Consider the following 26912-nt stretch of genomic DNA (forward strand, 5'->3'; position numbering starts at 1 on the left):
GGGGCTTGTTTTATGGACGAAATCAATCAATTTCTTTTAAAAAACAGAGGAGCTGGGACATAATGACAAATGCAGAAAATAGTTATTTTTAACTAGAATCAAGTTAAAACTTGGGGGTTGGGTGTCCACTCCCTCAGTCACCCCCTCTAATTACCAGAATGGAGGTACTTAGCCAGCAAGAAACCAAAGAACAAATTAAAAAAAAAAAAAAAAGAATGTCGACACCTTTATCTCTGTGGTTCTGTCAGGCATACTTGGCTGTCTGATCTTTCCCTGACTCAGTCTCACCCAAGATGGTGGCTCCAGGAGTAGCTGAGCATCTTGGATTAGACAGCAAAGGATTTCTTGCTTCTATTACAAATTCCCCTGACTGTAAGCCTTCCAACCTTCTAAATATTCCTTTATATGTGGTTCAGAGTTCTGGCACCATCCCCTGAGCCTGCTTGGTGTGTTGGTATTCTATGTTGTTGCTGACGGAGCTCCTCCTCACTGCACTGCTACCCAATCCGCCATCTTGTTTGTTCTCAACTGACCATTGATCTTTCATTATCAAAGATCTCTATGTACTTATTTTTATTCAGAAAGTGAAATGTGGATAATATGGTCTTCTCTAGAAGACCACTGTTGTTTTTTTTTCCTTTGAAGAAAAGAATATTTAACACAATTATGCATTTTCTTGAAAAACTGCTTTGCTTAGTGGGTTGAATCAGCAGTCCACAAATAATTCTAACATCAGAATGAGGGAGAGCAGCTTTTCCCAACTCTCCAGAGAATTCTTGTACATATTCTCATAGGAATGCAAAACAATAATTGAGAGACAAAGGACACTTTAAAATGATCATTTGTTAGAGATTAGAAATGTCAACAAGAAAATTTTAGAAAATCTCAGTTTAGTAGCTGACATTTCTTCATGGAGAAGGGTTACAAGTAATGTTAGCAGTGATTGGTTTGATAATTTAGACATTGTTGCTTTACTTCTTAGGAGGCACTTAATCAGTCTCTAATAAAAATGAGCAATGTGAACATTTCTTGAGAATATGTGATTATGGTATGATACATCTTTCAATTCTCACACTGACATTCTGAGTGCTTTTAAAAGGTACTCCATCAGCTTCTCAGCAGAAATGAAAAGCAGATGAATTATGAAGAATAAAATTAAGGAGTGGAAAACAGGACCCACTATTGAGTTCTGTTGTGGTGCTATGGGTTAATGCACCCGACTGTTTGAACTGCGAGGTTGGTGGTTCAAGCTCACCAGCTGCTCCTTGGAAACACTATACAGGGTTGCTATGGGTCAGAATCAACTCAATGGCATTTCACAACAACAACATTGCTCCTGTATATATGTTGTTTGTAAGTGCCACCGAGTTTGTTCCAGGTCATAGTGACCCTGTATAGGGTTTCTGAGGAGTGACTGGTGGATCTGAACTGCTGACCTTGTAGTTCAAACTGACTTTGTAGTCTAGTGCTTATCCTACAGTGCCACACCGGGACTCCCCTGTTGGTATAGAGAGTGTTATATCACATCTCTTCAGTACTTCTGGTTGTTATTATGTGCCGTCAAGTTGGTTCCAACTCATAATAACCTTGTATAGGGCTACAGAGGCTGCAGAGCTTTACAGGAGCAGAAATCCTCATCTTTCTCCTGTGCAGTGGATGGTAGATTAGAACTTCTGACCTTGCAGTTAGCAGCCCAATATGTAACCCACTCTGCCACCAGGCCTCAGAACACCATATATCATTAGAGCTACTCCTTTCCACCTTCCTTGTCATCTTCATCTCCATAATTGTTACCATAACTGACGATTTGTGGTGAGAACAATGGAAGGAATAAATATTGTCAGCTACTCTCAAAAACTCTTGCCACTTCAATAATGCAAGGTGTCACTAATGCCTGAAAGTTCTATTGGTACGATTTCCATTGGACTTGAGACCTTTAAAGATCTTGTCCAGTGAAAAGCAAATGTAAGCAATTAAATTATCCAGGCGTCACGCTGTAATATAAGCATTAGACTGTCGTCCACAAGGCTGGTGGTTCAAACCCACCAGCAGCTCCTTGGAAACCCTAAACAGGGTCACCATGAGTCAGAACTGACTCAACAGCACTTAACAACAACAACAGGAATTATTATATAAGCTGATTGTCTTGGAACAGCTCAACAAAACTTCAAGCTTTCTATTGTTGTTGTTAAGTGCCGTGGAGTCGGTTCCGACCCATAGCAACCCTGTACAGGGTTTCCGAGGGTGTAAATCTTTATGGGAGTAGAAAGCCTCATCTTTTTCCCGTGGAGCGGCTGGTAGTTTCGAACCACTGACCTTAAGGTTCGCAGCCTGATTCGTAACCACTACGCTACCAGAGCTCCTTTCTATAGTTCCCTTTAAATATTTTTCCCCATTAAGAGACAAAGTAAAGGGGTACCCTAAACCTTTTCAGGCTTATAGTTAAGAAATTTTAAAGATATAACTGCTGTATGTCAAGTGACTTTCCAATCATAGGACAGAGCAGATCTACACCACAGTGTTTCTAGTCTGCCATGTTTCAGGGGACCACAGCTTTCTCCCAGAGTGTTAGGTAGCACTGAACTATAATGCTATCAGGACTCCTCAGCGTTACACTATTGTTGCTTCTTGTCAAGTCCATTCTGACTCATAGTGACTTTATATGACAGAGTATAACTGTCCCATAGAGTTTCTAGTCTATCACCTCTATGGAAGCAGCACAACAGTCCTTTTATCTTGCAGAACTGCTGGTGGGTTTGAACTTCTGACCTTACCTTTCTATTAGTAGCCAAACTTTTTTAACCATCATACCCTCAGAGCTCCAAAAAGATAATAACAATCCATTGTTGTCAAGCCAATTGACAACAATGTTCAATCTTAGCAAGACCATAGGATAGGGTAGAACTGTCCATAAAGTTTCCAAGACTGTAGACATTTTTATTATTATTATTATTATTATTAGGGATTGGAAGGTAGGAGTAAGGAGTTAAGTTTAGGCCTATGGCTTGGTCTAGACTAAGGACTAGGCCTAGGACTTCATTTAGTGTTAGGTTAGGGTTAGGACTAGGGTTAGTGTTAAGGTTAAGCTAGGAACAGGAATAAGGCTGGGTCTAATTGTAGGGTTATAATTAGGTTTCTTTTTATTTACTAATTTCATTTTGTCTTGAAACCCACTTAATTCCCTCTTCATTTGGAAGCTCTTTTTTTTTTTTTTTTTTACTTTATGGATTTTGTTGTTGTTATTGCAACTGGTAACTTGGGTTCATTATTTTCAGTCTTGTAGATCTGTTTTAAGGAGTTCTGCTAGCATAGTGGTTACAAGTTGGGCTGCTAACCTCAAGGTCAGCAGTTTGAAACTACCAGCTGTTCCATGGGAGAAAGGTGAGGCTTTCTGCTCCCATTAAGATTTACAGCCTAGGAAACCCTATACAGGGTCGTTATGAGTTGGAACCAACTCCACGGGACACCACCATCACCAGGTTTGTTTTACTTTGAATATTTCTATATTTGGATTGAATTCTGGAAGCTTTGGTCATTTATGCTAGTCTCAGATTGTTCTGTGCTCTTGTTGGTTCTCTGTCCAAAGAACTCCCTTTAGTATTTTTTCTAAGGGTGGTCTGGTTTTTATAAATTCTTTCTATCTGAAAATGCCCCAATTTCTGTCATATTTGATGGACAATTGTGCTGGGCATATAATTCTTGTATGGCAATGTTTTTTCTTTCAGAATTTTACACATGCTATTCTATTGTCTACTGGCCTGAATAGTCTGCTGAGAATTAGAGCTTAGTCTTGTTAGTTCTTTATAGGTAACCATAGAGGAATCAATGTATCTGAATTAAGGTGTTGGATAAGAATATTGAATGTACCCTGGACTGCCAGAAGAACAAACAAATAAATTTTGCAAGAAGTAGAGACAGAATGCTCCTTAGAAGTCAGGATGGATGTGTTATCAGGAGGAACCAGTCTCTGGAGAAGTACATCATGCTTGGTAAAGTGGCAGGTCAGAGAAAAAGAAGACACCCCCCCCCCCCATAAGATGGACTGACACAATGGCAGCAGCAATTGTGAGAATGGCACAGGACCAGGCAGTGTTTTGTTTATTGTGCACAGGGTTACTATGGGTCAGAACCAAGTTGATGGCATCTAACAACAGCAACATTGGCATATTCTCAGGCACTCAGCACTTGTTTCCTGGTGGATGTGATAGAGACCGGAAGTGTGAATGCAGTTCTCTGCTTGCTGTTTGTATATTAGATTTCAGAGCAGGTTCACACACCTCTTGAAGCAGGGTGGTATGTCCAGTGCCTGCCTCCAGAGAGAGCAGAAGCTGCACAGGAGGGGATGTTACTGACCACTGGATCGGCCAGGGTAGTGACTGACCACATCCCTGGCTATCAGGAAGGCATGTGAACAAGGTAGAACCACACCTTCCTTGTCACCAACCTCCAGTCATGTGCTGTGCCTGAAGACTGCTGTATGGACAGCTGTTAGCAAAAGCTCAAGAAGGCCATGCTACTCCAGACAAGACAATAATCTTTAGGGTTGCAAACTGTCACATCTTTCTCCTGTAGAGAGGCTGGTGGGTTTGAGCCATCAGCTGAGGGCTGATTTTATTATGTTACAAGAACTCTTTCAAGATTGGGTACCCTATTTTGGCAGAAACAACTTGAAATAATATTTTAAATATTCTCAAGCAGTATGAACTTTTTGTTTCTGTATCTCTTTGATTTTACACTAAAAAATGTTTATTGCTTTTAACAATTACGTTTTTAAAAAATTTTAACTCACAAAGTTTTGGCATGGGTATACTCAAGATACTGAGCAGTTTTATCACCTCAAGGATTTCACATATTATTCTTTTATAGTCACAAATATAAGGCAAACACTGATAAAAATGTAACGATGGTAGACAAATATACAATTACAGGCAAATATTTCAATACTTCTCTCTCAATAATTGATAGAATCAGCAGAAAAAATCAGTAAGAATAAAAAAAATTCTTTATATGGTTTATATAGGATATAAAATAACCAACTTGATCAAGAAATCAAACTATATATTCCATTAGACAAATATATTGCAAACAACCTCTTTAAAGTATTCAAGAGCACAGATATTAGTTTGAGGACTAAGGTGAGCCTGACCCGATCCATTGTATTTTCAGTAGCCTCATATGCATGTGAACATTGGACAATGAATAAGGAAGATTGTAGAAGAATTGATGGATATGAATTCCAGTGCTGGAGATGAACACTAAAAGTACAAAGGACTTCCCAAAGAAACAAAAAAATCTGTGTTGGAAGAAGTACAGCCAGACTCTCCTTAGAAGCCAGGGTGGACAGACTTCATGTCTCATACTTCAGACATGTTATCAAAAGGGACCGTTGCCTAGAGAAGGGTATCATACTTGGTAAAGTAGAGGGTCAGAAAAAAGAAGAAGCTCTTTTGACGAAATGGATTGGCACAGTGGCAGAAGCAATGGGCTCAAATGTAACAATCGTGTGGATGGCACAGGATTAGGCCTACTTAAGCTAGGTTTACTGTCTCTGTTCTACTTAAGCTAGGCTAATTGTCTCTGTTCTGTTGCTAAGAGTCAGAATCTTCTTGATGGCACGTAACAACAGACTTAACCAAACTGACCTAATATTAGAACTCTTCATAACAAGAACAGAATAGATATTCTTTACAGGGCATGTGAAATATTTACCAAGATAAATTACAATTTGGGCCACAAAACAAGTCTCAGTCAATTTAAAGTTTTAAAATTCTACCTAAATTCTTTTAGACAATTGAAGAAAATTCTTTCTAGCTTGTTCTCTGAGGTCAACTTCACTCTAAATCAAAACTTGACCCCAAAAAAAGTAACGAGGAAAGAAAGCCACAGACTAATATATCCTTTAAACAATGATGCAAAAAGTCTTAAAATTTTAACAAATACAATCTAGCTACATACATATATACAAGTTTGTATTCATGCTAATACTTCATAGTTTAATTAAACATAATTTACCATATTAACTGAATAAATCAGAAAACTATAATACCATCTCAGAAAGATGCAGAAAAAACATTGGACACATCTAACATCTATGCCTTGATTTAAAAAAAAAAAATCATCTAAGCAAACTAGCAACAGAAAATTCCTCAATAATAAAGGACTACTATAAAATATCTACAACTAACATAATCTTAATTGAAAAAACTAATGCTTTGTTACTAAGAATAGGTGAAAGACATAATACTTTAAGGCAACAGTAAGAAGTAAAAGTATTCTAATTGAAAAAGAAGAAATAATAATATAATAACTGACTTTATTCAAACAATACATTATTGTTTATTCAGACTATCCTATGAAATCTAAAAGAAACAAGTAGATTTAATAAGTAAATTTAGCAAGATAGGAGGATACAAATTCAATTCATAAAAATCTATTGTATTCTAAATAGTAGCAGTAAACAATTGGAAATTGAAGCTAGAAAACAATACCCCCTAAAACAGAAGAAAAAATTTCATACAATAGCATCAAAAATGTGAAATACTTAAGGATAAGTATGTCTAAAGATATACAAAATTATGCACTGAAAACTATAAAACATTGCTCAAGTATTTAGCTCATGGACCAGAAGAAACCACATTTTAAGATGTTAATTCTCCCCATGTTGATTTACAATTTATATAGAGAGTTCCCTGGGTTTCTGTTCTAGACACAAAGATTTGCACTTCTGATATACAGGTTACTTATATTTTTCTAAGGTGGAAAGAATACACTCAGCATTTCTGAAGCTGTCAGATGAAACTCAAGCTTTGAATTGTAATATTGAAGAATTCTATGGACAAAATATTGAATAATGCAGGAAGCATCAAAAGAAGATGGAAGCAATACACAGAGTTACTGTATTAAAAAGAATTGCTCAACATTCAACCATTTCAAGAGGTAGCATATGATCAAGAACCGATGATATTGAAAGAAGAAGTCCAAGATGCAGTGAAAACATTGGCAAAGAATCAGGCTCCAGGAATGGATGGAATACCAACAACAGTGTTTCAATAAACCGATGCAGCTCTGGAAGCACTCACTAGTCAATGCCTAGAAATTTGGAAAGTGTGTACCTAGCCAACCAACCAGAAAAGACCCTTATTTGTGCCCATTCCAAAGAAAGGTGACCAGACAAAATGTGGAAATGATCAAACAATATAATTAATACCACACCCAAGAAAAAGTTTGCTGAAGCTAATTCAAAAACAGTTGTAGCAGTACAGTGACAGGAAGCTGCCAAAAAGTTAAGCCAGATGTAGAAGAGAGTGTGAAACATGGGATATCCGAGCTGATGTCAGATGGATCTTCCGTAACAGCTAAGGATACCAGAAAGATGTTTGCCTGTGATTTATTGAATATGCAGAGATATTCAATTGTGTATTCAAATGTAATAAACTATGGATTACATTGCAAAGGAAGGTCATTCCAGAGTATTTAATTGCACTCATGCAGGACCTATACCTAGACAAAGAGACAGTCACTCAAACCAAATACGGGGACACAGAATGACTTAAAATCAGGAAGGTGTACACCAGGATGGTATCCTATAACCATACTTGTACAGTCTGTATGATGAGAAATAATCTGAGAAGCTGGACTATATGGCATCAGGATAGGAGGAAGACTCATTAAAAGTCTGGTATACAGATGACACAACTTGGCTTGCTGAAAGTAAAGAGAACTTAAAGCACTTACTGATGAAGATCAAATAGCTTTCACTGTGGATTCCAAGTCAACATTAAGAAAACACAAACCCCACTATGGGACCAACAAACAACATCATGATACATGGAGAAAAGATTTAAGTTTTAAAGGATATCATTCTATTTTGATTTAATCAATGCTCATGGAGTCAGCATTCAAGAAATCGAGCAACATGCTGCGTTTGGTAAATCTGCTACAAAAGACCTCTTTAAAGTGGTAAAAACAACAAAGGTGCTATTTTGAGGACTAAGGTGCACCTGACCCAAACCATGTTGTTGTTGTTTCAATTACCTCATATACACGAGATAGAAATGAAAGCTGGACAATGAACAAGGAAGGCCAAAGAAGATTTGATGCATTTAAATTATGGTCTTTTTGAAGAATATTGGAAATGACCATGCATTGGCAGAGAAAAAACAAATCTGTCTTGGAAGAAATCCAGCCAGATTGCTCCTTAGCAGTGAGTTTGGTAAGACTTCATCTCATGTGCTTTGACACATTATCAGGAGGTACCAGGCCCTGGAAAAGAACATAGTATTTGGTAAAGTGGAGGGTCAGCAAAAAAGAGAAAGACTCAGTGAGGTGCATTGACAACAATGGATCAAACCTTAACAGGAATGGGCAGTGTTTTACTCTGTTGCAAAAAGGGTAGCTATGAGTTGGAACCAACTTGATGGCACCTAACAATAACAAGGTGGTAATAGTTCATAAGCACCTTCAAGAAATACGAGGTAAGGAAAGACCCTGAAATTTAGTCTGGGAGCCCACTCTGTAAAGGCTACACAACGTTTTGAAAAGCTAAGAGTTTTTCTTCAAACTAAAGCAGATTGTATGGCAGTGATGTTTAGGTCTTCAAAAGTTCTGTCTTTATAATCCCCTTTGTTTCCTATCCCAACAGCATCTCTCACCAAATACTGCCCATCCCCACTCTCTTTCAGAATGTCTTGGAGTTTGATACCATTTCACTAAATACAAAACTTACATTTTATTTTCAAATTTTACTTGAAAATGTGTTCCTAAGTATAGAGTAGATAGGAAAATAAAAAGATTCACTTGGTTATTTCTTTATGTAGGAGCATTGTAACAGGCCACTATTCTTAGAGACCTTAATGAGCACAATATCTGACTCTTCTGAATAATCTAAGCACAATTATAGCTCGTAAGGAAAGAGACAACTTGTAAAGAAAGAAAGGTGATCCAATTTTTTTAAAAGGGGCAGAATGAAGCAATTAGGATAAATAAGAAAATAATGGGAATGCTGATTATTAGACACGGATGGAAGAGCACATCGATTTACCCTGAATAAAGGAGAGACTACATGACATTTCTGATATTTTTATAATCGTGGATAATGTACTTTGTACAGAACAATAGCCTCAAAGGACGGTATCTGCCTCAGTGGCCCAGCCATAGACCTGCCACTGATGAGGTCAGAGGGGACGTTGAACTCAGCGGGTGTGAAGATGAACTACAGCTGCCCAGACTCATCAACAACCCTTAGACAAAGCTCCAGGGAGCCCTGGCAATACTGGGAATTTGAACTATCTTAAAATCCCTGAACTGAAAACTAATGATGATTATTATTTAATAGGGTGAGAAGTTCAGTCTATACCAGCATGTCACATTATTCCAAGAAGATATTGAACTTTTTTTTAGTATTTTCTACAGTGTGAACTAGGAATAACCTTTCTGACTTAAACACAATTTGCTTATGTAGGATTTTAACTAGATTGTGCTCACTAGTCTTTTGAAGGCGTTCTCCCAAGTCTATTGATTAAGTGTGACCAATTCCTTCTGTGTGATATGCTAAGGAATAATATTATGTGTTTTACTTGTACCAACTTATTAAACCTTATGTTGTGTGTTGTCGAGTTGATTCCAACACTACAGAACAGAGTAGAGCTCCATCATAGAATTTCCTGGGCTGTAATCTTTATGAAAGGAGCTCTGGTAGCGTAGTGGTTATGAATCGGGCTGCAAACCACTAGGTCAGCAGTTCAAAACTACCAGTTGTTCCATGGGAGAAAGATGAGGCTTTCTGCTCCCATGAAGATCGACAGCCTTGAAAACCCTGTACAGGGTTGCTATGGGTCAGAACCGACTCCACGGCACACGACCACCACTAATCTTTATGAGGGGTAGCACAATGGGTTATGCACTGGGCTGCTAACAACAAGGTCAGTAGTTTGAATCCACCAGCCACTCCATAGGCAAAAGATGAGGCTTTCTGCTCCTGTAAAGATTTACAGCTGCAGAAGCCCTTTGAGTTGGAAGTCATCAACAAACACACAGCTGCAGCAACTGTAATCTTTATGAGGAGTCCTGGTGCAGTGCTGTAGGATAAGCGTTGAATTGCTAACAACAAGGTAGGTGGTTCAAACCCACCAGCCGCTTCTTGGAAACCTTATACAGGGTCACGGCGAGTTAGGATCCACTCATTGATACTTACCAAAAACTATAACAGCCTTTATGAGAGTAGATTGCCAGGTCTTTCTTATGCAGAGCAGTTGGTAGGTTGAATTGCCAATCTTCAGCACTACCAGGGCTCCCTATAATACTATGGTGACATTCTAATATGATCCTTAGGCCATTTTAAGACACTGAAATAAGTAGATCAGATTCTTCAGCCGAAGACTCTTGGGAAGGGAGTGGTGGTGCAGGGATTTGGCACTTGCAGTGGGGCTCTAGATACTGTGTTTATAGTTAAGTGTTCTAGACAGTCTTTTGCTCTCCGTTTGAGCTAGGCTGATTTTCTCTGTTCTATGATGCTGTGGATCAGCACTGGACTGTGAACCACAAGGTCAGCAGTTCAAACTCACCACCTGCTTCTTGAAACCCTATACAGGGTCACTATGAGTCAGAACTGACTTGATGGTACTTAACAACAACATGGGTACCCATTATATTCTTTTCTCCATGAGCTAATGTGTATGCGCTATTCTGATGCAAGATGTGAATTTCATATTCTGCTTCCCTTGTCTTAATAAGAAGCATCTGCAGCAGAGTTGGCTGCTGGAAAAAAAAATTCTAGTCACATGTGGGCCTGAGCCGTACTACCTTACCAAGACTCATGGTACCCCAGGGAGGTGCAGAGGAGACTCTGTTGTTAAGTGTCATTGAGTCAATTCCAACTCATACAGACCCTGTGTAGTTTCCAAGGAACTGTCGGTGCATTTGAACCACAGACCTTGTGGCTAATTGTTGTTGTTTGCTGTTAAGTGTTGTCAAGTTGGTTCTGACTCATAGCACCTCTGTATAGGGTTTCTGAGGAGAAGCTAGTGAGTTTAAACCTTATAGTTCAAGCCAATCTTTAAGTCCAGCTCCACACCAAGACTTCTTGTGGTTATAGTAGTCCAGTGCTTATTCTATAGCACCACACCTGCTTGTGACTGTGTTGTAGAGTTGCAGGGATGATATGAGTTGCATGAAGCAGTGAGTATGGATAGGTCTTGGGATCCACAGTGATGTTCATAAGTGATGGGATATGTGCATTTCAGAGGAAGCCGGCACAGACAGATGCTAATGATAAAGATGAATGTCACCTGGAGGTCTAAGGTGTACTTGACCCAAGCTATGATATTTTCAATCACCACATATGAATGTGAAAGTTGGACAATTAATAAGGAAGACCAAAGAAGAAATGATACCATTGAATTATGGTGTTTTTAAGAATATTGAATATAGCATGAACTGCCAGAGAATAAATAAGTCTTGGGAGAAGTACAGCCAGAATGATCATTAGAAGCAAGAATGTCAAGACTTTGTCTCACATACTTTTGACATGCTATTTCAATGAAAAAGAGGAAGAACTTCAATGAGACACATTGACACAATGGCTGCAACAATGGGTTCAAACAGCAACATTGTGAGGATGGCACAGTCCAGGGAAGTGTTTCCTTTATTGTATATTGAGTCTCTATGCATTGGAATGGACTTGATGGCATCTTTACAAAGCAGACTGCCATATTTTTTTCCTAGAGAAAGTGACTGGTGGGTTTGAATGCCAACCTTTGGGATAGCAAATAAGTTCTGTAATCGAGGCACCCTGAGGGCTCCTTTATTAATTATAAAGAGTCCCACAAACTTATTTTAATGTATCTGGGGTAGATTGAAGGAAATATAAATTGATATAATTCATCAGCATCTTGAATCAGACAGCAAATCAGTGAGAGAATAGGCAGAAATGTTGATGTACTCACTGTTCAGACTGAGTTCCCTTTAACCATGCCCAGATTGAGTCTTCCTATCTCCTCAATTAAGCATTCATGGGTATGAATACAGAACTCAGGGAGAAAAAATTATCTCATTGATTTATAACTTGTAAAAAGAATGTTTCTTGTGTTATTTTATTTTCTGAAGTGTGAGAACAGAGAAAGAAGGTCTGGATTAGAAAAAGGTTGTTGTTGTTAAGTGCTGTTGAGTTGGTCTCAACTCATAGCAACCCTATATAGGTTTTCCAACTAGTAGCTGGTGGGCTTGAACTAACTTGTAGTTAGAATTCCAGGGCTTAGCCTACAGCATCACACCAGGACTCCAGTAAAAGGTAAGTTATATGTTTCCCACCTACAGACTAAAATTAAGAATCAGTATTACTTATTATATGGAAGCCAATGACTTAAATATTTGTACAGAGAAATCATCTTTTTGAGAACTTACCAAAAAGTAAAAGATTTAAGTTTTAGAAAGTAAATTATAGTTTGAATTTTAAGTTTGCAAAATATACCAACTAACTAAAGTTCATCTGTAGGAAGAATATTGCAAAGACTATGAGGCCTTTTTTATAACGTACTTACTGAACAGGTCTTTCAGGAATACAAAAAAAGACACTCATTGATGTGCTTATAAGTTAGAGTTCTTGTCTTTCTATATTCTTGAAGAGTGTGCATTTCTTAGTGGCAGGCTGTCCAAAGTATTTTTATTCTGAAAATATGAAAGACAAATTGGGGAACTACCACCCCTAAAGAGATATTACTCTATTTTTATCTCTCTCCCCTACAGAATGTGGAGGAGGAACACGAACTTAAAATCTAGAGACAGAAGTAGAGAATGTGTCATTAGAAATACAGTTTTAACGTTTGTCGCCTAACCAGAAAAGTTATTGTGGAAGTAATTTTATTGGCGATCCCAATATAAAAGGAAAATATGATTCATGATTGGACACTGAGGGTATATATGATTTGGGGCTAAGGAAAAGGAAAGAAATATATTTTAAAGTTGTTCTTTACTTCTGGGTTATTCAGGGCCCTTTCCCCCCGCCCCCCAAATATCTTATATTCAGCTTTTCAAATACCCATCCACCTTCAAAATTAGTTGGGATCAAAAGTCATGTGAGAGCCATGTTTGACTTCCTCTGGCTTCACAAGTGGGAAAGTGTATCAAACTCAAAACCAGCCCAAGGCTTATTCCTATGAAATGGAGATCAGACATGCTTCCACCTAACAAAGTTCTTTACCCTATTCTGACACCAACTATCCTGTCCACAACACTTACTGCTTCACATCTAGGTTTGAAAATCCATTGCAATGACTACATAGAACTCATAACAATACTCAGAATTATGGGATTTATTAGGGAAGTGCACAGGGTACAACTTAGAGTCAAACCCAACTCAGGAGGTAGCAATTTTCTAATCAGAAATGTCTCTTGTCTGCCCTACTGCAAACACACCTCACTTTGGTCTTCAGCTTCTCAGCCATGTGACCCCTTGGCCTCTGGCTCAGTCCATGGGCACGGAGTCCCTGTTGCTCGGTCTCTCCATGCCACCACCTCTGCCATCATCTATTGCTGTCTCCCATTCCACTCATGATCTACCATCTTGATGGTCCTGGGATCTTCCCTTCCTGCTTCTAAGATGGCTCCTTTTAAGGCAAAACAACCCAATTCCAGCCTAGAGTCCTGTATACTTTATTTGCATGGTCCCACCCAATCACTTGGGGGAATAAAGAGACTTTGGGTAGAAAAGTCATATCAAGTCAATTCAAGGCACCACAGGATTTTAATTGTCATTTCTTTGAATGAACAGATTAGAAAAATTGATGTATTTACAACATTGAGTATTTCTATGAACTATGTCCTGATGTAGCACTGTAGGATAAGCATTGGACTGCTAACCTCAAGACTGGCAGTTCAAGCCCACCAGTCACTCCTTGGAAATCCTATATAAGGACACTATAAATCAGAATTTATTTGGCCACACTTAACAACAAAAACAACAACATAAACTTAGTAGGTTTTTCCATTTAGTTAGGCCTTCTTTAGTGTCTTTCTAAAGTTCTCTATAAAAGGTCTTGTTCATATTTTGTTAGATCTATTCCTAAATATTCTTTCACCTACTTGTTCATTCTATATGCTGAGTAAATAATCTGAGAATCTGGATTATATGAAGAAGAACGTTGCATCAAGTTCGGAGGAAGACTCAATAACAACTTGCAATATGCAGTTGATTAAACCTTGCTTACTTAAAGAGAAGAGGACTGAAAATACTTACTGATGAAGCCCAAAGACCACAGTCTTCGGTATGGGATACATGTCAATGTAAAGAAAATAAAAATCCTCTCCACTGGGCCAATAAATAACATCATGTTGCCAAAGACTTAATTTTTCTTGGATTCACCATCAATGCTCATGGAAGCAGCAGTCAAAAAATCAAATGAAATATTGCATTAGACAAATCTGCTACACAAGACCTCTATAAGTGTTCAGGTGCAAAGCTCTCAGTTTGAGAACTACAAAAACATGAACCTGTCTGTTCTTGTAAAAATTTACATCTTGGGACCCTTACAGAGTAGTTCCACCGTGTCCTACAGTTGTTATGAATCAGAGTCCATTTGATGGAGGTGGGCACAAAGAACACATTTGAACATTTAAGCTCAATTTCCTGTAAGTAATGCTTTTGTTACAATGCACAAATTTAATATTCAGCATTTGCATTTTCACAATTATCCATATTCTCAAAACATTTGACATGCTTTCCATTTTACTTCTTGCATCATAAAGTGTTGTTGTTGTTGTTAAGTGCAGCTGAGTTGATTCCAGCCCATAGCAACCCTGTATTGGGTTTCCAAGGAACAGCAGGTGGGTCATATAGAAATGGCACATTATATAGAAATACCTTTTAAGTTTACAAATGGAGGTTTTTGAATTTTCTATTATTAATTTCCAAATTAATTTCCTTATATTCAGAAAGCAATTTGTAAGACAAAGACTTCTGTAATCTACTGAAGCTCATTCATGGTCTAACATCTTTCAATGTTCATGATACAGTGCATGTGATTTTTGTTAAAAATTGGGTAAAATATTGTAACATATAAATTATGCTGTCCAAATTGTGTGTGTTCATACTGATTTTTTCTTTATATAGATAAATTCTTGAAATAGGCCATTTAACTTCTTACTCTTTCATGAATGTTATGCTGATTTATCCTTCTAACTGTTGTCAAGTTTCTCTGTGTACATTTTGATTCTAGATTATTAGATGAAAACAATTTCAACTGTTACAGCTCCATAGTGTCTTTTTTTTTCCTTTTCAATATTAAGTAGTAACTTGTTTTATATGTATGAGAGTTATATATATATATGTATTTTTTTTTTTTACTACTTTTTATATGTCTATGGAGTCCTGATATAGCACTGTAGAACAAATCACTGGACCACAGGGTCGGATTGACAAGGTCGGTGGTTCGAATTTACCAGCTATTCCTTGGATATCCTATATAGGGTGGATATGAGTCGGAAGTGACTCAACGGCCCTTAACAACACTAATATGTTTATAGGAGCCCTTGGGTAGTCCAAATGTTTACCACATTTGGTTAGTAACTGAAAGACTCGAGGTTCAAGGCAACACAGAGGCACCTCTATATAAAGACTAGGCAATCCACTTCTAAAACATAAGCCACTGATATCTCAATGTAGTACAATTCTGCTCTGACACATGAGTCAAGTTTCACTTGAAGCCAACTGTGTTTTGTTTAAATATCTTTGCACCAAGTATTTTTTACTGGTAGTCTTTACTTGGGATTTCACCCCCCCCCCCCCTTTAAGCTCTGTCAGTAGACTATACAGGAATCAAACTGACTACATTTGTGGGAAAAGACAATGCAGAAACTTAATATCCTTCCACAAAACAAAGTCAGGGGTTGAGTATAGAACAGACCATTATTTGCTTATATGCAATTTCAGGCTGAAGCTGAAGAAAATTAGAATGGGTTCACAAGATCCAAATTATGTCCTTGAATATAATAATCCCAAATTTCAAGATAGTCTCAAGAACAGAGTTGATGTATTAGACAATGATGACTGAAGAACAGAGGATTTATGTGATAACATCAAGAACATCATACATGAAGAAAGCAAACGGTCACTTAAAAAAAATAAAGAAATAAAAATACCAAAATGGAGTTCAGAAAACATTCTGAAACTTCCTCTCCAGCATAGAAATGCTAATGTGAATGTAAGAAATGATAAAGTAAAAGAGTTGAACAGAAAATTTCAAAGGGCATTTAGGAAGACAAAGTCAAGTATTACAATGAAATATGCAAAGACTTGGAGTTAGAAAGAAAAAAAGGGGGAGGGGGGCAGAGCACATTTAGCATTTCTCCGCTGGAAAAACTGAAGAAAAAATTCAAGCCTCAAGTTGCAATATTGAAGGATTCTATGGACAAAATATTAAACAGCGATGGAAACATCAATAGAAGATGGAAGGAATACACATAGTACCAAAAAGAATTGGTCAGTTTTTAACCATTTCAAGAGGTAGCATATGATCAAGAACCACTGGTATTAAAAGAAAAAGTCCGAGCTGCCCCAGAAACAGTGGTGAAAAACAAGGCTCCAGGAATTGATGGAATACAAATTGAAAATTTCCAATAAACTTATACAGCCCTGGAAACTCTGACTCTTCTACGCCAAGAAATTTGGAAGATAGTTTATCTGGCCAAACAATTAGAAAAGATCAACGTTTATGCCCATTCCAAAGAAAGGTGAAGCAACAGAATATGGAAATCATATAACAATATCACTAATATCAAATGTAAGTAAAATTTTGCTGAAGACATTTCAAAAAAGGTTACAGGAGTACATTAACCAGTCATAACAAATTATCACAAACGTAGTGACTTCAAGTAACATTTACTGTGATTTACGGTTCCGTAGATTAGATGTTCAACACAGGACTCATTGGATAAAATCAAGGTGTTGTAGTGCTGCATTCTTTATTGAAGATACTTGGGAAGAATCTTCTAGTAGGTTCATTCAGGGGTTTTTTTGGCCTTAATTCAGTTACATGATGTTGTAAGACTGAGATCCTGGTTTCATTGATGGAGTTTGTTGCTGTTGTTGTGATGTGCCGTGGAGTCAGTTCTGACTCATAGCGACCCTGTACAGGGTTTCCAAGGCTGTAAATCTTTACAGGAGCAGAAAGCCTCATCTTTCTCCCGCGGAACAGCTGGTAGTTTCGAACTGCTGACCGTGAGATTAGCAGCCTGATACGTAACCACTACGCTACCAGAGCTCCCTTTGATGGAGTTTAGCTGGGGGTTATTCTCTGCTTCTAGGTTTCCCACACTCCCTGACTCTTAACCCACTGTATCTTAAAAGCTCACATGGGTTTTCCTCATGCTTTGAGTCTTCCTGACTTCCTCTTCTGCTTTTAATGACGCATAGCATCACATTGAACCCACCCGCATAACTCAGGATTTGAATGCCAGCTAATTAGTAACCTCAATTACATCTGCAAAATCCCTTCACAGCACAACCTAGATTAGTGTTTGGTTGAATAGCTAGCAGATGGAAATCTTAGAAAGACATTTTTAGAATTCTGCCTGCCATACTTTATTTTCAAAATCTCTTCTGTAATCTCAAACATTAGAGTTTCTCATTTCATAGTCTACATTTTATCATTGCATGCCTGCTATCTTGGTATCTTGGGTTCTGTATCTTTGGTTTATGTTGGATGTTGTGAGTTAGGCTTTATTTCTTGGTGGATTTTGTAAGTTTCCATTAAAAATTGACAAAGAACCTGAGTGGTATATTCTATAATGAATTTTCAGATAGACTTTTTGCCACTTAGATACCCACTGTTACAGAAATGCCAAAAATGGATGACTTTAAAAAACAAAAACCGGTTCTCTAACAATTTTGAAGCTACAAGTCCAAATTCAGAATGCAGTCTCTAGGACAGGGGTGGATAACTTTTTTCCTTCCAAGGGCCATTTGGGTATTTATAATATCACTTAACATAAATTTATGTTGCTATAACAAAGGTTCCTAGATTTATTAAATTTTGAGTCCCACCAGCTGTTGCCTTGGCAGGGCCAGACCAAATGATTTCACAGAAGTGAAAATCTCATTATTATTAAATTAACATTGTTTTAAACTGTGCTGTGTCTTTTTCTTACAAACAAAGATGATTTGGAAGAACCTTAAATTTCTGCTGCATTATACCTATGTTTACTTGTTTATTCTTGGATTAGCAGTCTGGTCTTGCCTGTCCAGTGAGGACTGATGATGGTGATGTTTCCATTGCCAAAGTTTGCCTATCAAATTCCTAATGAACTAATAAAGTGCTTCGTTTAGGAACAACGTGGCTAAAAGCAGTGCTGGAGTCACTGTTGGAACTTGTAAATTCTGTTAGAAAAACAGAACAGAACCAGTTTGCCTGTGCTTATACATTAATTTCTAAGGCAGCCTTTCCTCCTACCAAAAAATGAAACCATGTAATTTGGCAAAATCCACATATAAAACAACAATAATAGTTTAATTGAGCTAATAAAGTTTTGGAACATAAGTCATCACATTTTTTGTATCATATATTTATCCGTGACAGATACATAATAATTCTTCTAATTATAATAATCAGTTGCATATAATGTTATATTGGATAGACATCAAGGCACAATTAATTTAGTAGGATGATGTTTTACTCATATTTGCATTTTTGCTAGTAAGGTTAATTGGTATTATTGGCTGACTGTATATTTCCTAACCCTCCAGGCTCAAAGGAGAAAACCAAATCCTGGATGAAAATAAAGCAAGGTGAAAACAGTGCACATCTTCCAGAGGAGGGCAAGTCTGACTTCTAGAATTTACAATGCTCCTTAGCGTGAGTGAAGGATACACATATGCCAGAGAAATCCTGCAGCAATTGCATGAACAGACAGTAAATAGACACTTAGTGAAATTGCTACTATTATCTAGACAGGATCCTACCCTAAATAAGAGACTGGGGTTTAAAGTGACAAAGTTCCTTGTTAACCTTTAAGTGATGATCAAGATAATAACAAAAACACTACCTACCATAGTGGGTGAGGACAAAGGGTCCTTTGAGCATCTGTTTAGAGCTGCCTTTTGGAAACTTTCAAAGTCAGTATGCAGTCCTCAAGCTAAAGTGCTTAGGAGATTTGATGTAATTGGGGAAATGTAAAATGGATGAGGTAAGGCATTTTTGATATAACAACCAAACATAAAGATGTAGAAAGAATACTGTGTGACTCATTCAAACAAATTTTGACTAAGTATTATTTTCCCTGTACTTAGTTGGCAGATGTTGAAAGCAATTCATTAGAGTTATTCAGGCAGAATATTTATATCATTTTCTTCAGAGCAAAACTTACTCATTAGAATTTTTAAGAGTTTTTTTTTTTTCATAAAGAAAATGTATCCATTGTATGTTATAACTCAGCAGCGATTAACTAGAAAAAAGCAGAAATGCAAATAAATGCTGTGAATCATAAATAACTGTCTAAAGTGATAGCAAAACAAACAAGTAAATAGAGCAGAGCTTTACAAAAAAAAAAAACAAACACAGTATTATATTGAAGGGTTAAAATAGATAAATATGTTTTAGAAAATCATATACACAAAACAGTAGCTTATTTAGGGGTTAAAATAGACAAATGTGTTCTGAAAAATAATTGAATTTCCATTGAACAAAACAACATAGACACATAATGAACATAGACAGTTCTTCATATATACATTTTTTAAATGTCTTAACATTTTTTAAAAAACCCCTATATTACATTTAATTTCAAAACTGATTTGCCAAAAAGAAAAAAGGAAACAGGTTTAATATATTTTGCAAAGGTGACAATGAACATTAAAATTAGCAAAGGCATCTTTTCAACTTTGTCTTTATTTTATTTTTAGAACCTTGCTGTGTTTTAACTTCTCCATCTATTCTGACATGTGTGTATTATTTAGTTCTCAATTGCTATTTTTTTTTCTGTCATCTAATTTTCAAGTGCTAATAGACCTTATCATTCGTCAAACCCTGAGTGCTAGAGGACTGTTCTCATCCTACATTTGTTTAGATATTCGGTTTTATTTCCTTTTTCCTTTTTGGTTTGTCAATAATAATAGATTTTTCTGTTTTAGTAAACATTGTAACAGCTTTTAACTTTTTATTTCTTCTTTGCAATTTCATTTCAATGTTTATATAATGTAGTTATTTGACCATTTTCTATGTCTGTATGTACAATGGTAATTAATTTAAAATTTGTGCATCTCCTCATTTTACATGCATTATTATTCATTATGTATTTCAGAAATAAGACTACCATTTTAGCAAAGTTTTATATATGTACAGAAATCTGTTAGTGTTTTATAGAGTTTAGCTTTCCTTTCTTACTATACTGAGTTAATAGTCTAAATACAATCAAACTATATGCATGTTTCTACAAAATGCATATCTTAGCACACTAAACTTATAAAAGTATGAATTATATTAATTTATACACATGGTCAATGGGAAATGAATCCTTATCTATGGGTTTTCTATAGTTTAGTGGATTTAATTCAGTTATACTTTTAGAACTATTAATTACATTTTAATTTTGTACTACTTATATGTTAAGAATGCTATAAGTGGGTTATTTTGTTGAATGAGAGAATTCACATTCCACTTACATTATTATTATTATATCTGTACCACCATTTGATTGACCACAGCGTGGGTTTTCAGAAAACTCCTTTGAAAAACACTATAGAAATGATGTATCAACAAATACTAATTAACATGCATTTTATTTCCTATATCTAGTTTCATAGGGAGGTTCTAAAATAACAAAGTTTGAAATGTTAAGATGAACCTGAACTTCAAGCCAATGCTCTAATCTCTTTGAAGGTCAAATTATAAATAAACCTAGGATGAAGCAAAATCCAGATGGTCCATGAGCAAAATCTGAGCCCCAGGCTTCTTGATGAAGACAGGCAGATGTACTTGGGCTGCATCTTAAAGAAGATGTGAACACTTGACTCTTGACAGCAGGTCTTGCTGGAACCACAGAAGCTACATGAGTTCTGAGTTAAATGTCTCCTCGTTATTCAGAGCCCAAATTTACAGTGAATGTGTCATGATTCCAAAACTCACCAAAGGACAGAACATTCCTGCTGGTCATGGCATTGTCTCATTACTCACAGCAGGAGCCCAAGAAGGATAAGTTTGGAGGTCAAACATGGGCACGATCCAAGTGAACATGCCAAGCATCACCACAGCAACGCCCACTATGTTCACACCAAGTCCAGCTTTAACCTTAAACCAGATAGAGCATAAAAGTCAGTCTTCCAGGAAGAAAACCTCTGAGAAAACTGGAAGACTGTAGAAAACATATGCTAGATTCCTACCAATCCTACATGATTAGTAGAAATTGTTATCTTCCACTCATGACAAAGCGCATCTGTCCCAACTGAATGTGATGTAGATGGAATCTCAGAGTGATACAGCTCAAGAACATACTTAAATAATTCTGCTTAGGGAAAAATCCCTTTAAAATTTTGTCAATTCATATTAAAACACAATTTGTACTTTATCATGTCATATTTCAGTTGGATGATTTTCAGATCATTATTGCCCATGCAAAACAAGCTGTTTAAAACCATATCCTTCCTATTTACTTAATATTTTTGTTTGTTGATGTGGTTTGGTACCATTGAGTCAGTTCTGACTCATAGCTACTCTATGCACAACAGGATGAAACACTGCCTGGTCCTGTACCAACCTCATAATTGTTGCTATGTTTGAGCCCATTGTTTCTGCTACTGTGTCAATCATCTAGTGAGGGTCTTCTGCTTTTTTGCTGACCCTCCTCTTTGCCAAACATGATGTCCTTTCCAAGGAATGGTCCTTCCTGACAGCATGTCCAAAGAATGAGAGACAAAGTCTCCATATTCTGGCTTTTAGGAACACTCTGGCTGCATTTCTTCCAATACAGAATTGTCTTATTTTATTTTTTTTTTTAATCTTCTTGACATTCCTGATATTTTCATTCTCCATGAACACCATAAATCAAATGCATAGATATTCTACAATTTTCCTTATTCATTATCCAAATGTCACATCCATATGAGATAACTGAAAATACATTAGCTTGAATCAGGTGCACCATAGTTCTCAAGCTTACATTTCGTTCTTGAATACTTTAAAGTAGATCTGCTTATTGCTATATGTCATTTGATTTCTTCACTACTGCTTTCATGACTGTTGATTGTAGATCCAAGCAAAATGAAGCCTTTGGCAACTTCTATTTTTTTCCCCTTTATCATGATGATACTTATTTATCCAGTGGTGACGGTTTTTTTTTTTCTTTTTCTTTACATTGAAGTGTAACCCATACTGAAGGCTTTAGTCTTTGATCTTCATCAGGTAGTATTTCAAGTCCTATTTTGTTCCATCAACCAAGGTTGTACCATCTGCATATTGCAGGTTGTTAGTGAGTCTTCCTCCAAGCCTGATGCCATGTTCTTCTTCATATAATCCAGCTTCTTGGGATTATCTGCTCAGGATACAGATTGAATAAATATGGTGAAAAAATGTAATACTGGTACATGACTTTCCTGATTTTAAACATTCAGTATCCCCTTGCTCTGTTTGAACAATTGCTTCTTCGTCTATATACAAGTTCCTCATGAGCACAATAAAGTGTTCAGGAATTCCCATCCTTCATAATGTTCTTCATAGTTTGGTATGGTCCACACAGTCAGATGTCTTTGAATAGTTAAAAAAGTAACAATCTTTCTGGTATTCTCCACTTTTAACACAGATCCATCTAACATCAGCAATGTTTCAAGTCTTCTTCCGAATCCTGCTTGATTTTCTGGCAGCTCTGGTAGCGTAGTGGTTACGAATCGGGCTGCGAACCTTAAGGTCAGCGGTTCGAAACTACCAGCCGCTCCGCGGGAGAAAGATGAGGCTTTCTACTCCCGTAAGGATTTACACCCTCGGAAACCCTGTACAGGGTCGCTATGGGTCGGAACTGACTCGACGGCACTTAACAACAACAACAACCTGTTGGTAGCGTAGTGGTTATGAATTGGGCTGCTAATCTCAAGGTTGGCAGTTTGAAACTACCAGCCATTCCACTGGAGAAAGATGAAGTTTTCTGCTCCTGTAAAGATTTACAGCCTCGGAAACCCTGTGCAGGGTCACTATGAGTCGGAACTGATTCCATGGTCCTCAACAACAACAACAACAACAACAACCTGTTGATGTACTGCTGCAATCACTTTGAATTATCTTCAGTGACATTTTACTTGCATGTGATATTAATGATATTGTTAGATGATTTCCACATTCTGTCACTTTTCTTTGGAATGGGCACAAACATGGATCTCTTATAATCCATTGGCAAAACAGCTGTCTTCCAAATTTCTTGGCATAAATAAGTGAGTGTCTCCAGAAATGCATCAGTTTGTTTAAAGATTTCAGATTGCATTTAGTCAATCCCTGGAACCTTGTTATTCAACAATGCCTTCAGTGCACATTGGACTTCTTCCTTTAATACCTTCGGTTCTCAATCATACGGTACCTCTTGAAGTGGTTGACCAGCAATTACAAAACTCAAGGCTTGAATTTTTTCTTCAGTTCTTTCAAGTTGAGAAAAGCTGAGTGTGCCCTTCCCTTCTGGTTTTTTAAATCTAGGTCTTTATACATTTTCTTATAATATTTGACTTTGTGTTCTCTAACTGCCCTTTGAAATTTTCTGTTCAGATCTTTTACTTCATAATCTCTTCCAATTGTTTTAGGTTCTGAGGAGCGAAGTTCGGTCTTTTCTGACATCCAATTTAGTATTTTATTTCTTTACTTTCATTTGAGTGACATTTTCTTTTCTTCATGTGTCATTTCACCACTCTTTTGGTTTTCAGTCATTAGAGTCTAATGCATCAAATCTGTTTTTGAGATAGTCTCTAAACTCAAGGTCCTATTTTGGGTCCTATGGACTCGTTTTAATTTTTTTTTCACTTCAGTCTGATCTTTCATATGGGAGTTAGTAGTCTGTTCCACAGTCAACCTCTGATCTTGTTTTGGCTGGTGTTATTAAGCATCTCCATTGTCTCTTCCCACAGATGTAGTCAATTTGATTCCTGTGTGTTACATCTGATAAGATCTACACTTACTGTTCTGTTTATTTTGTTGACAAAAGGCATTTGCAATGAATAAGTTGTTGGTCTTGAAAAAGTCTGTCATGAGATCTCCAGCACTGTTTCTATCACCAATGTTATATTTTTCAACTACTGATCCTTCATCTTTGTTTTCACTTTTCACATTCTAATCACCAGTCATTACCAATGCATCTTGATTGCATGTTTGATAAATTTCAAACTGAAGAAGTTGGTAGAATTCTTCAATTTAATCATCAATGACTTTAAGGGCTGGTGAGACAGTTTGAATAATAGTGGTCTTAACTGGGTTCCTTGTATGTGTATGGATATTATCCTATCACAGACAGCATTGCATTTTGAGATGGATCCTGAAATGCTCGTTCAAACTATGAATGCAACACGGTTTTTGTCATTTGCTATACAGTAAATAAACCATGTGATTATCTGATTCAAAATGCCAATACCAGTTCACTTTAGCTCACTAAATGCCTAGGATATAGATCTTTATGCATGCCATTTCATTTTTTGACAACTTCCACTTTTCCTATGTTCATACTTCATATAGTCCAAGTTCCAATTATTAATGGATATTTGCAGCTGTTTCTTCTCATTTTGAACTGTGTCCCATGAGCAAATGAAGGGCTGAAAGCTTTGTTCCACTGTCATTATGTTCAACTCTACTTTGATGAGGCAGCCCTTCCCCAGTCATATTTTAAGTGCCTTCCAACTCATGAAGTTTACCTCCCAGCACTACATCTAACAACGTTTTGCTGCTATTCACAAGGTTTTCAGTGGACAACCATTCAGAAGTGGTTCGCCTCTCCTTCTTCCTAGTCTATCTTATTCTGAAAGCACCACTGAAGTCTCTCCACATGGGTGACCTTGATGGTATTTTAAAAACTGCTGGCATAGATTCCAGCATCAGAACAACAACTGACAGACCAGTGGTGCATATTTTTACTTTACTTCTCTGTATTCTCTTATTGACTCTTATTAATGCTACTTCTCTTCATCTTCCTTAGAGTTCACATTTTGCCTGAGTCATAGATTATCATTCTGGCGCCTATACAAACATTTCCATGGTTCTGTCTGTTCACTAAAATGCCCAAACAAAACCCCCACTACCATTAAGTGTATTCTGACTCACACAGACCTTAGATAAGGTTTCTGAAATTGTACATCTTCATGGGTACTGACAGCATCATCTTTCTCCTATGAAACAGCTTGTGGGTTTGAACTGCTGACCTTAATTTGTCAGTCCAGTGCTTCTCCAACAGCACTATCATGGCTCATCCATTAAAATTGTTGTTATTGTTGTTAAGTGCTGTGGGTTAAGTTCCAACTCCTAGTGACCCTGTACAGGGTTGCCAAGGAGAAAACTATTGTCTGTGATCAGTTTTGTAAATAAAGTTTTATTGGGCAACAGCTATGCACATTTGTTTCTGTTTTATCTGTGGCTACATGGTGATTAAGGTGAGTAGCTGTAACAGATTGTATGACCCACAGAGCCTAAAGTATTTATTACATAGCCCTTTTCTAGACCTATGTGTTAAAATAGGGAGTCCTAGAGCAAAATGCAAGGAATCCTAGTGTGGCGCTGTAGGTTAATGCGCCAGACTGCAAAGCCGTTTGAACTGCAAGGTTAGTGGTTCAAGCTCACCAGCTGCTCCTTGGAAACCCTATACAGGGTGGCTATGGGTCAGAATCGACTCAACGGCACTTAACAACAACAAAGCAAAATGAAGTCCTGGTGTGGCGCTGTGGACTAATGCACCAGACTACAAAGCTGTTTGAATGGCAAGGTTGCTGGTTCAAGTTCACCAGCTGCTCCTTGGAAACCCTATACAGGGTTACTATGCATTGGAACTGGCTCAATGGCACGTAACAATAACAACAAAGTAAAATGGGGAAACCTAGTAATGATTATCACAGAGCCCCCTTTTCTGCCCATGTAAGGCACTCATTTTGCTGCAGCATCTTGTTTTTATTTTTATTTTTAATAGACATTTATAAGGGCATTGCTTGTCATTTGATTTATCACAACTATAGCATATAACTTATTCACAGAGTTAGTTCCAGAACTTTTATGTAGCAGGGGCTCAGGAATAGAAATCTAGGAGAAAGATGAGAGATGGGATTTATCTTGACTCTGTGTTTGTGTAGCAAACTCACCGAATCTCCTTGGTTATCTGTTGGTTTGAGTTGGATTGTAAATGGATCATTAAGATGAGACTTGGCTACAATACTTTTAAGCCAGATTTTTACTCTAGCCCTAATTTATATTTGGGAAAGATGTCCATGTTTTATCACTTCTCCATGTGCTTTTACATCAATGTGCTAGTATCAGAAAGTCAATTTTTATGAAACCATAAAAGGATGAGTATCAGAATTGGAATAAGAAAGATATGTTTTTATATGACAAGCATTGAGTTCAATGTCTTGTTCAGAGCAAATGTTGGCCACATAGAGATCTACGATAGTGTTATTTTGATTGCTGAATTTCATTAACTCTATTATTTATTAATAATTCCTTTTGCCTAGGTTAGATGGAATCCTGATCTTGAGATGCAAGTCTAAGCAGCCATGTTGAACTCCTTTCCTTCCTCCAGGATATTACTGGGACAGTCAATATCTATGGTTTTGTGACTGTCAATTTGAACGGCCTGCTCCCTAATAGTTGGAATCTCAAAAACAACTCTATGACCAGTAATTCACTAGCTTTCTGAAGCAGAATTTAAGCCATGCTTTCCCTCTGGATATAAAGAGAGAGAACTTAAGACCACTAAAAATACGT

General features: G+C 37.1%; 1 protein-coding gene across 1 annotated transcript in view; it reads right to left on the minus strand.

Annotated features, from left to right (window-relative positions):
• Window positions 1-21134: 21134 nt before the first annotated feature.
• The window catches only part of SLC13A1 (solute carrier family 13 (sodium/sulfate symporter), member 1), a 114943-nt gene continuing 109165 nt past the window's right edge, over window positions 21135-26912 (minus strand). The window contains exon 15 of the mRNA XM_006859331.1: window positions 21135-21272. Coding sequence (XP_006859393.1) covers window positions 21135-21272 — 138 coding nt within the window. The remainder of the gene's footprint in view (window positions 21273-26912) is intronic.

The sequence above is a fragment of the Chrysochloris asiatica genome, unplaced genomic scaffold (assembly GCF_000296735.1).
Source record: "Chrysochloris asiatica unplaced genomic scaffold, ChrAsi1.0 scaffold00032, whole genome shotgun sequence".
Taxonomy (NCBI): Eukaryota; Metazoa; Chordata; class Mammalia; order Afrosoricida; family Chrysochloridae; genus Chrysochloris; species Chrysochloris asiatica.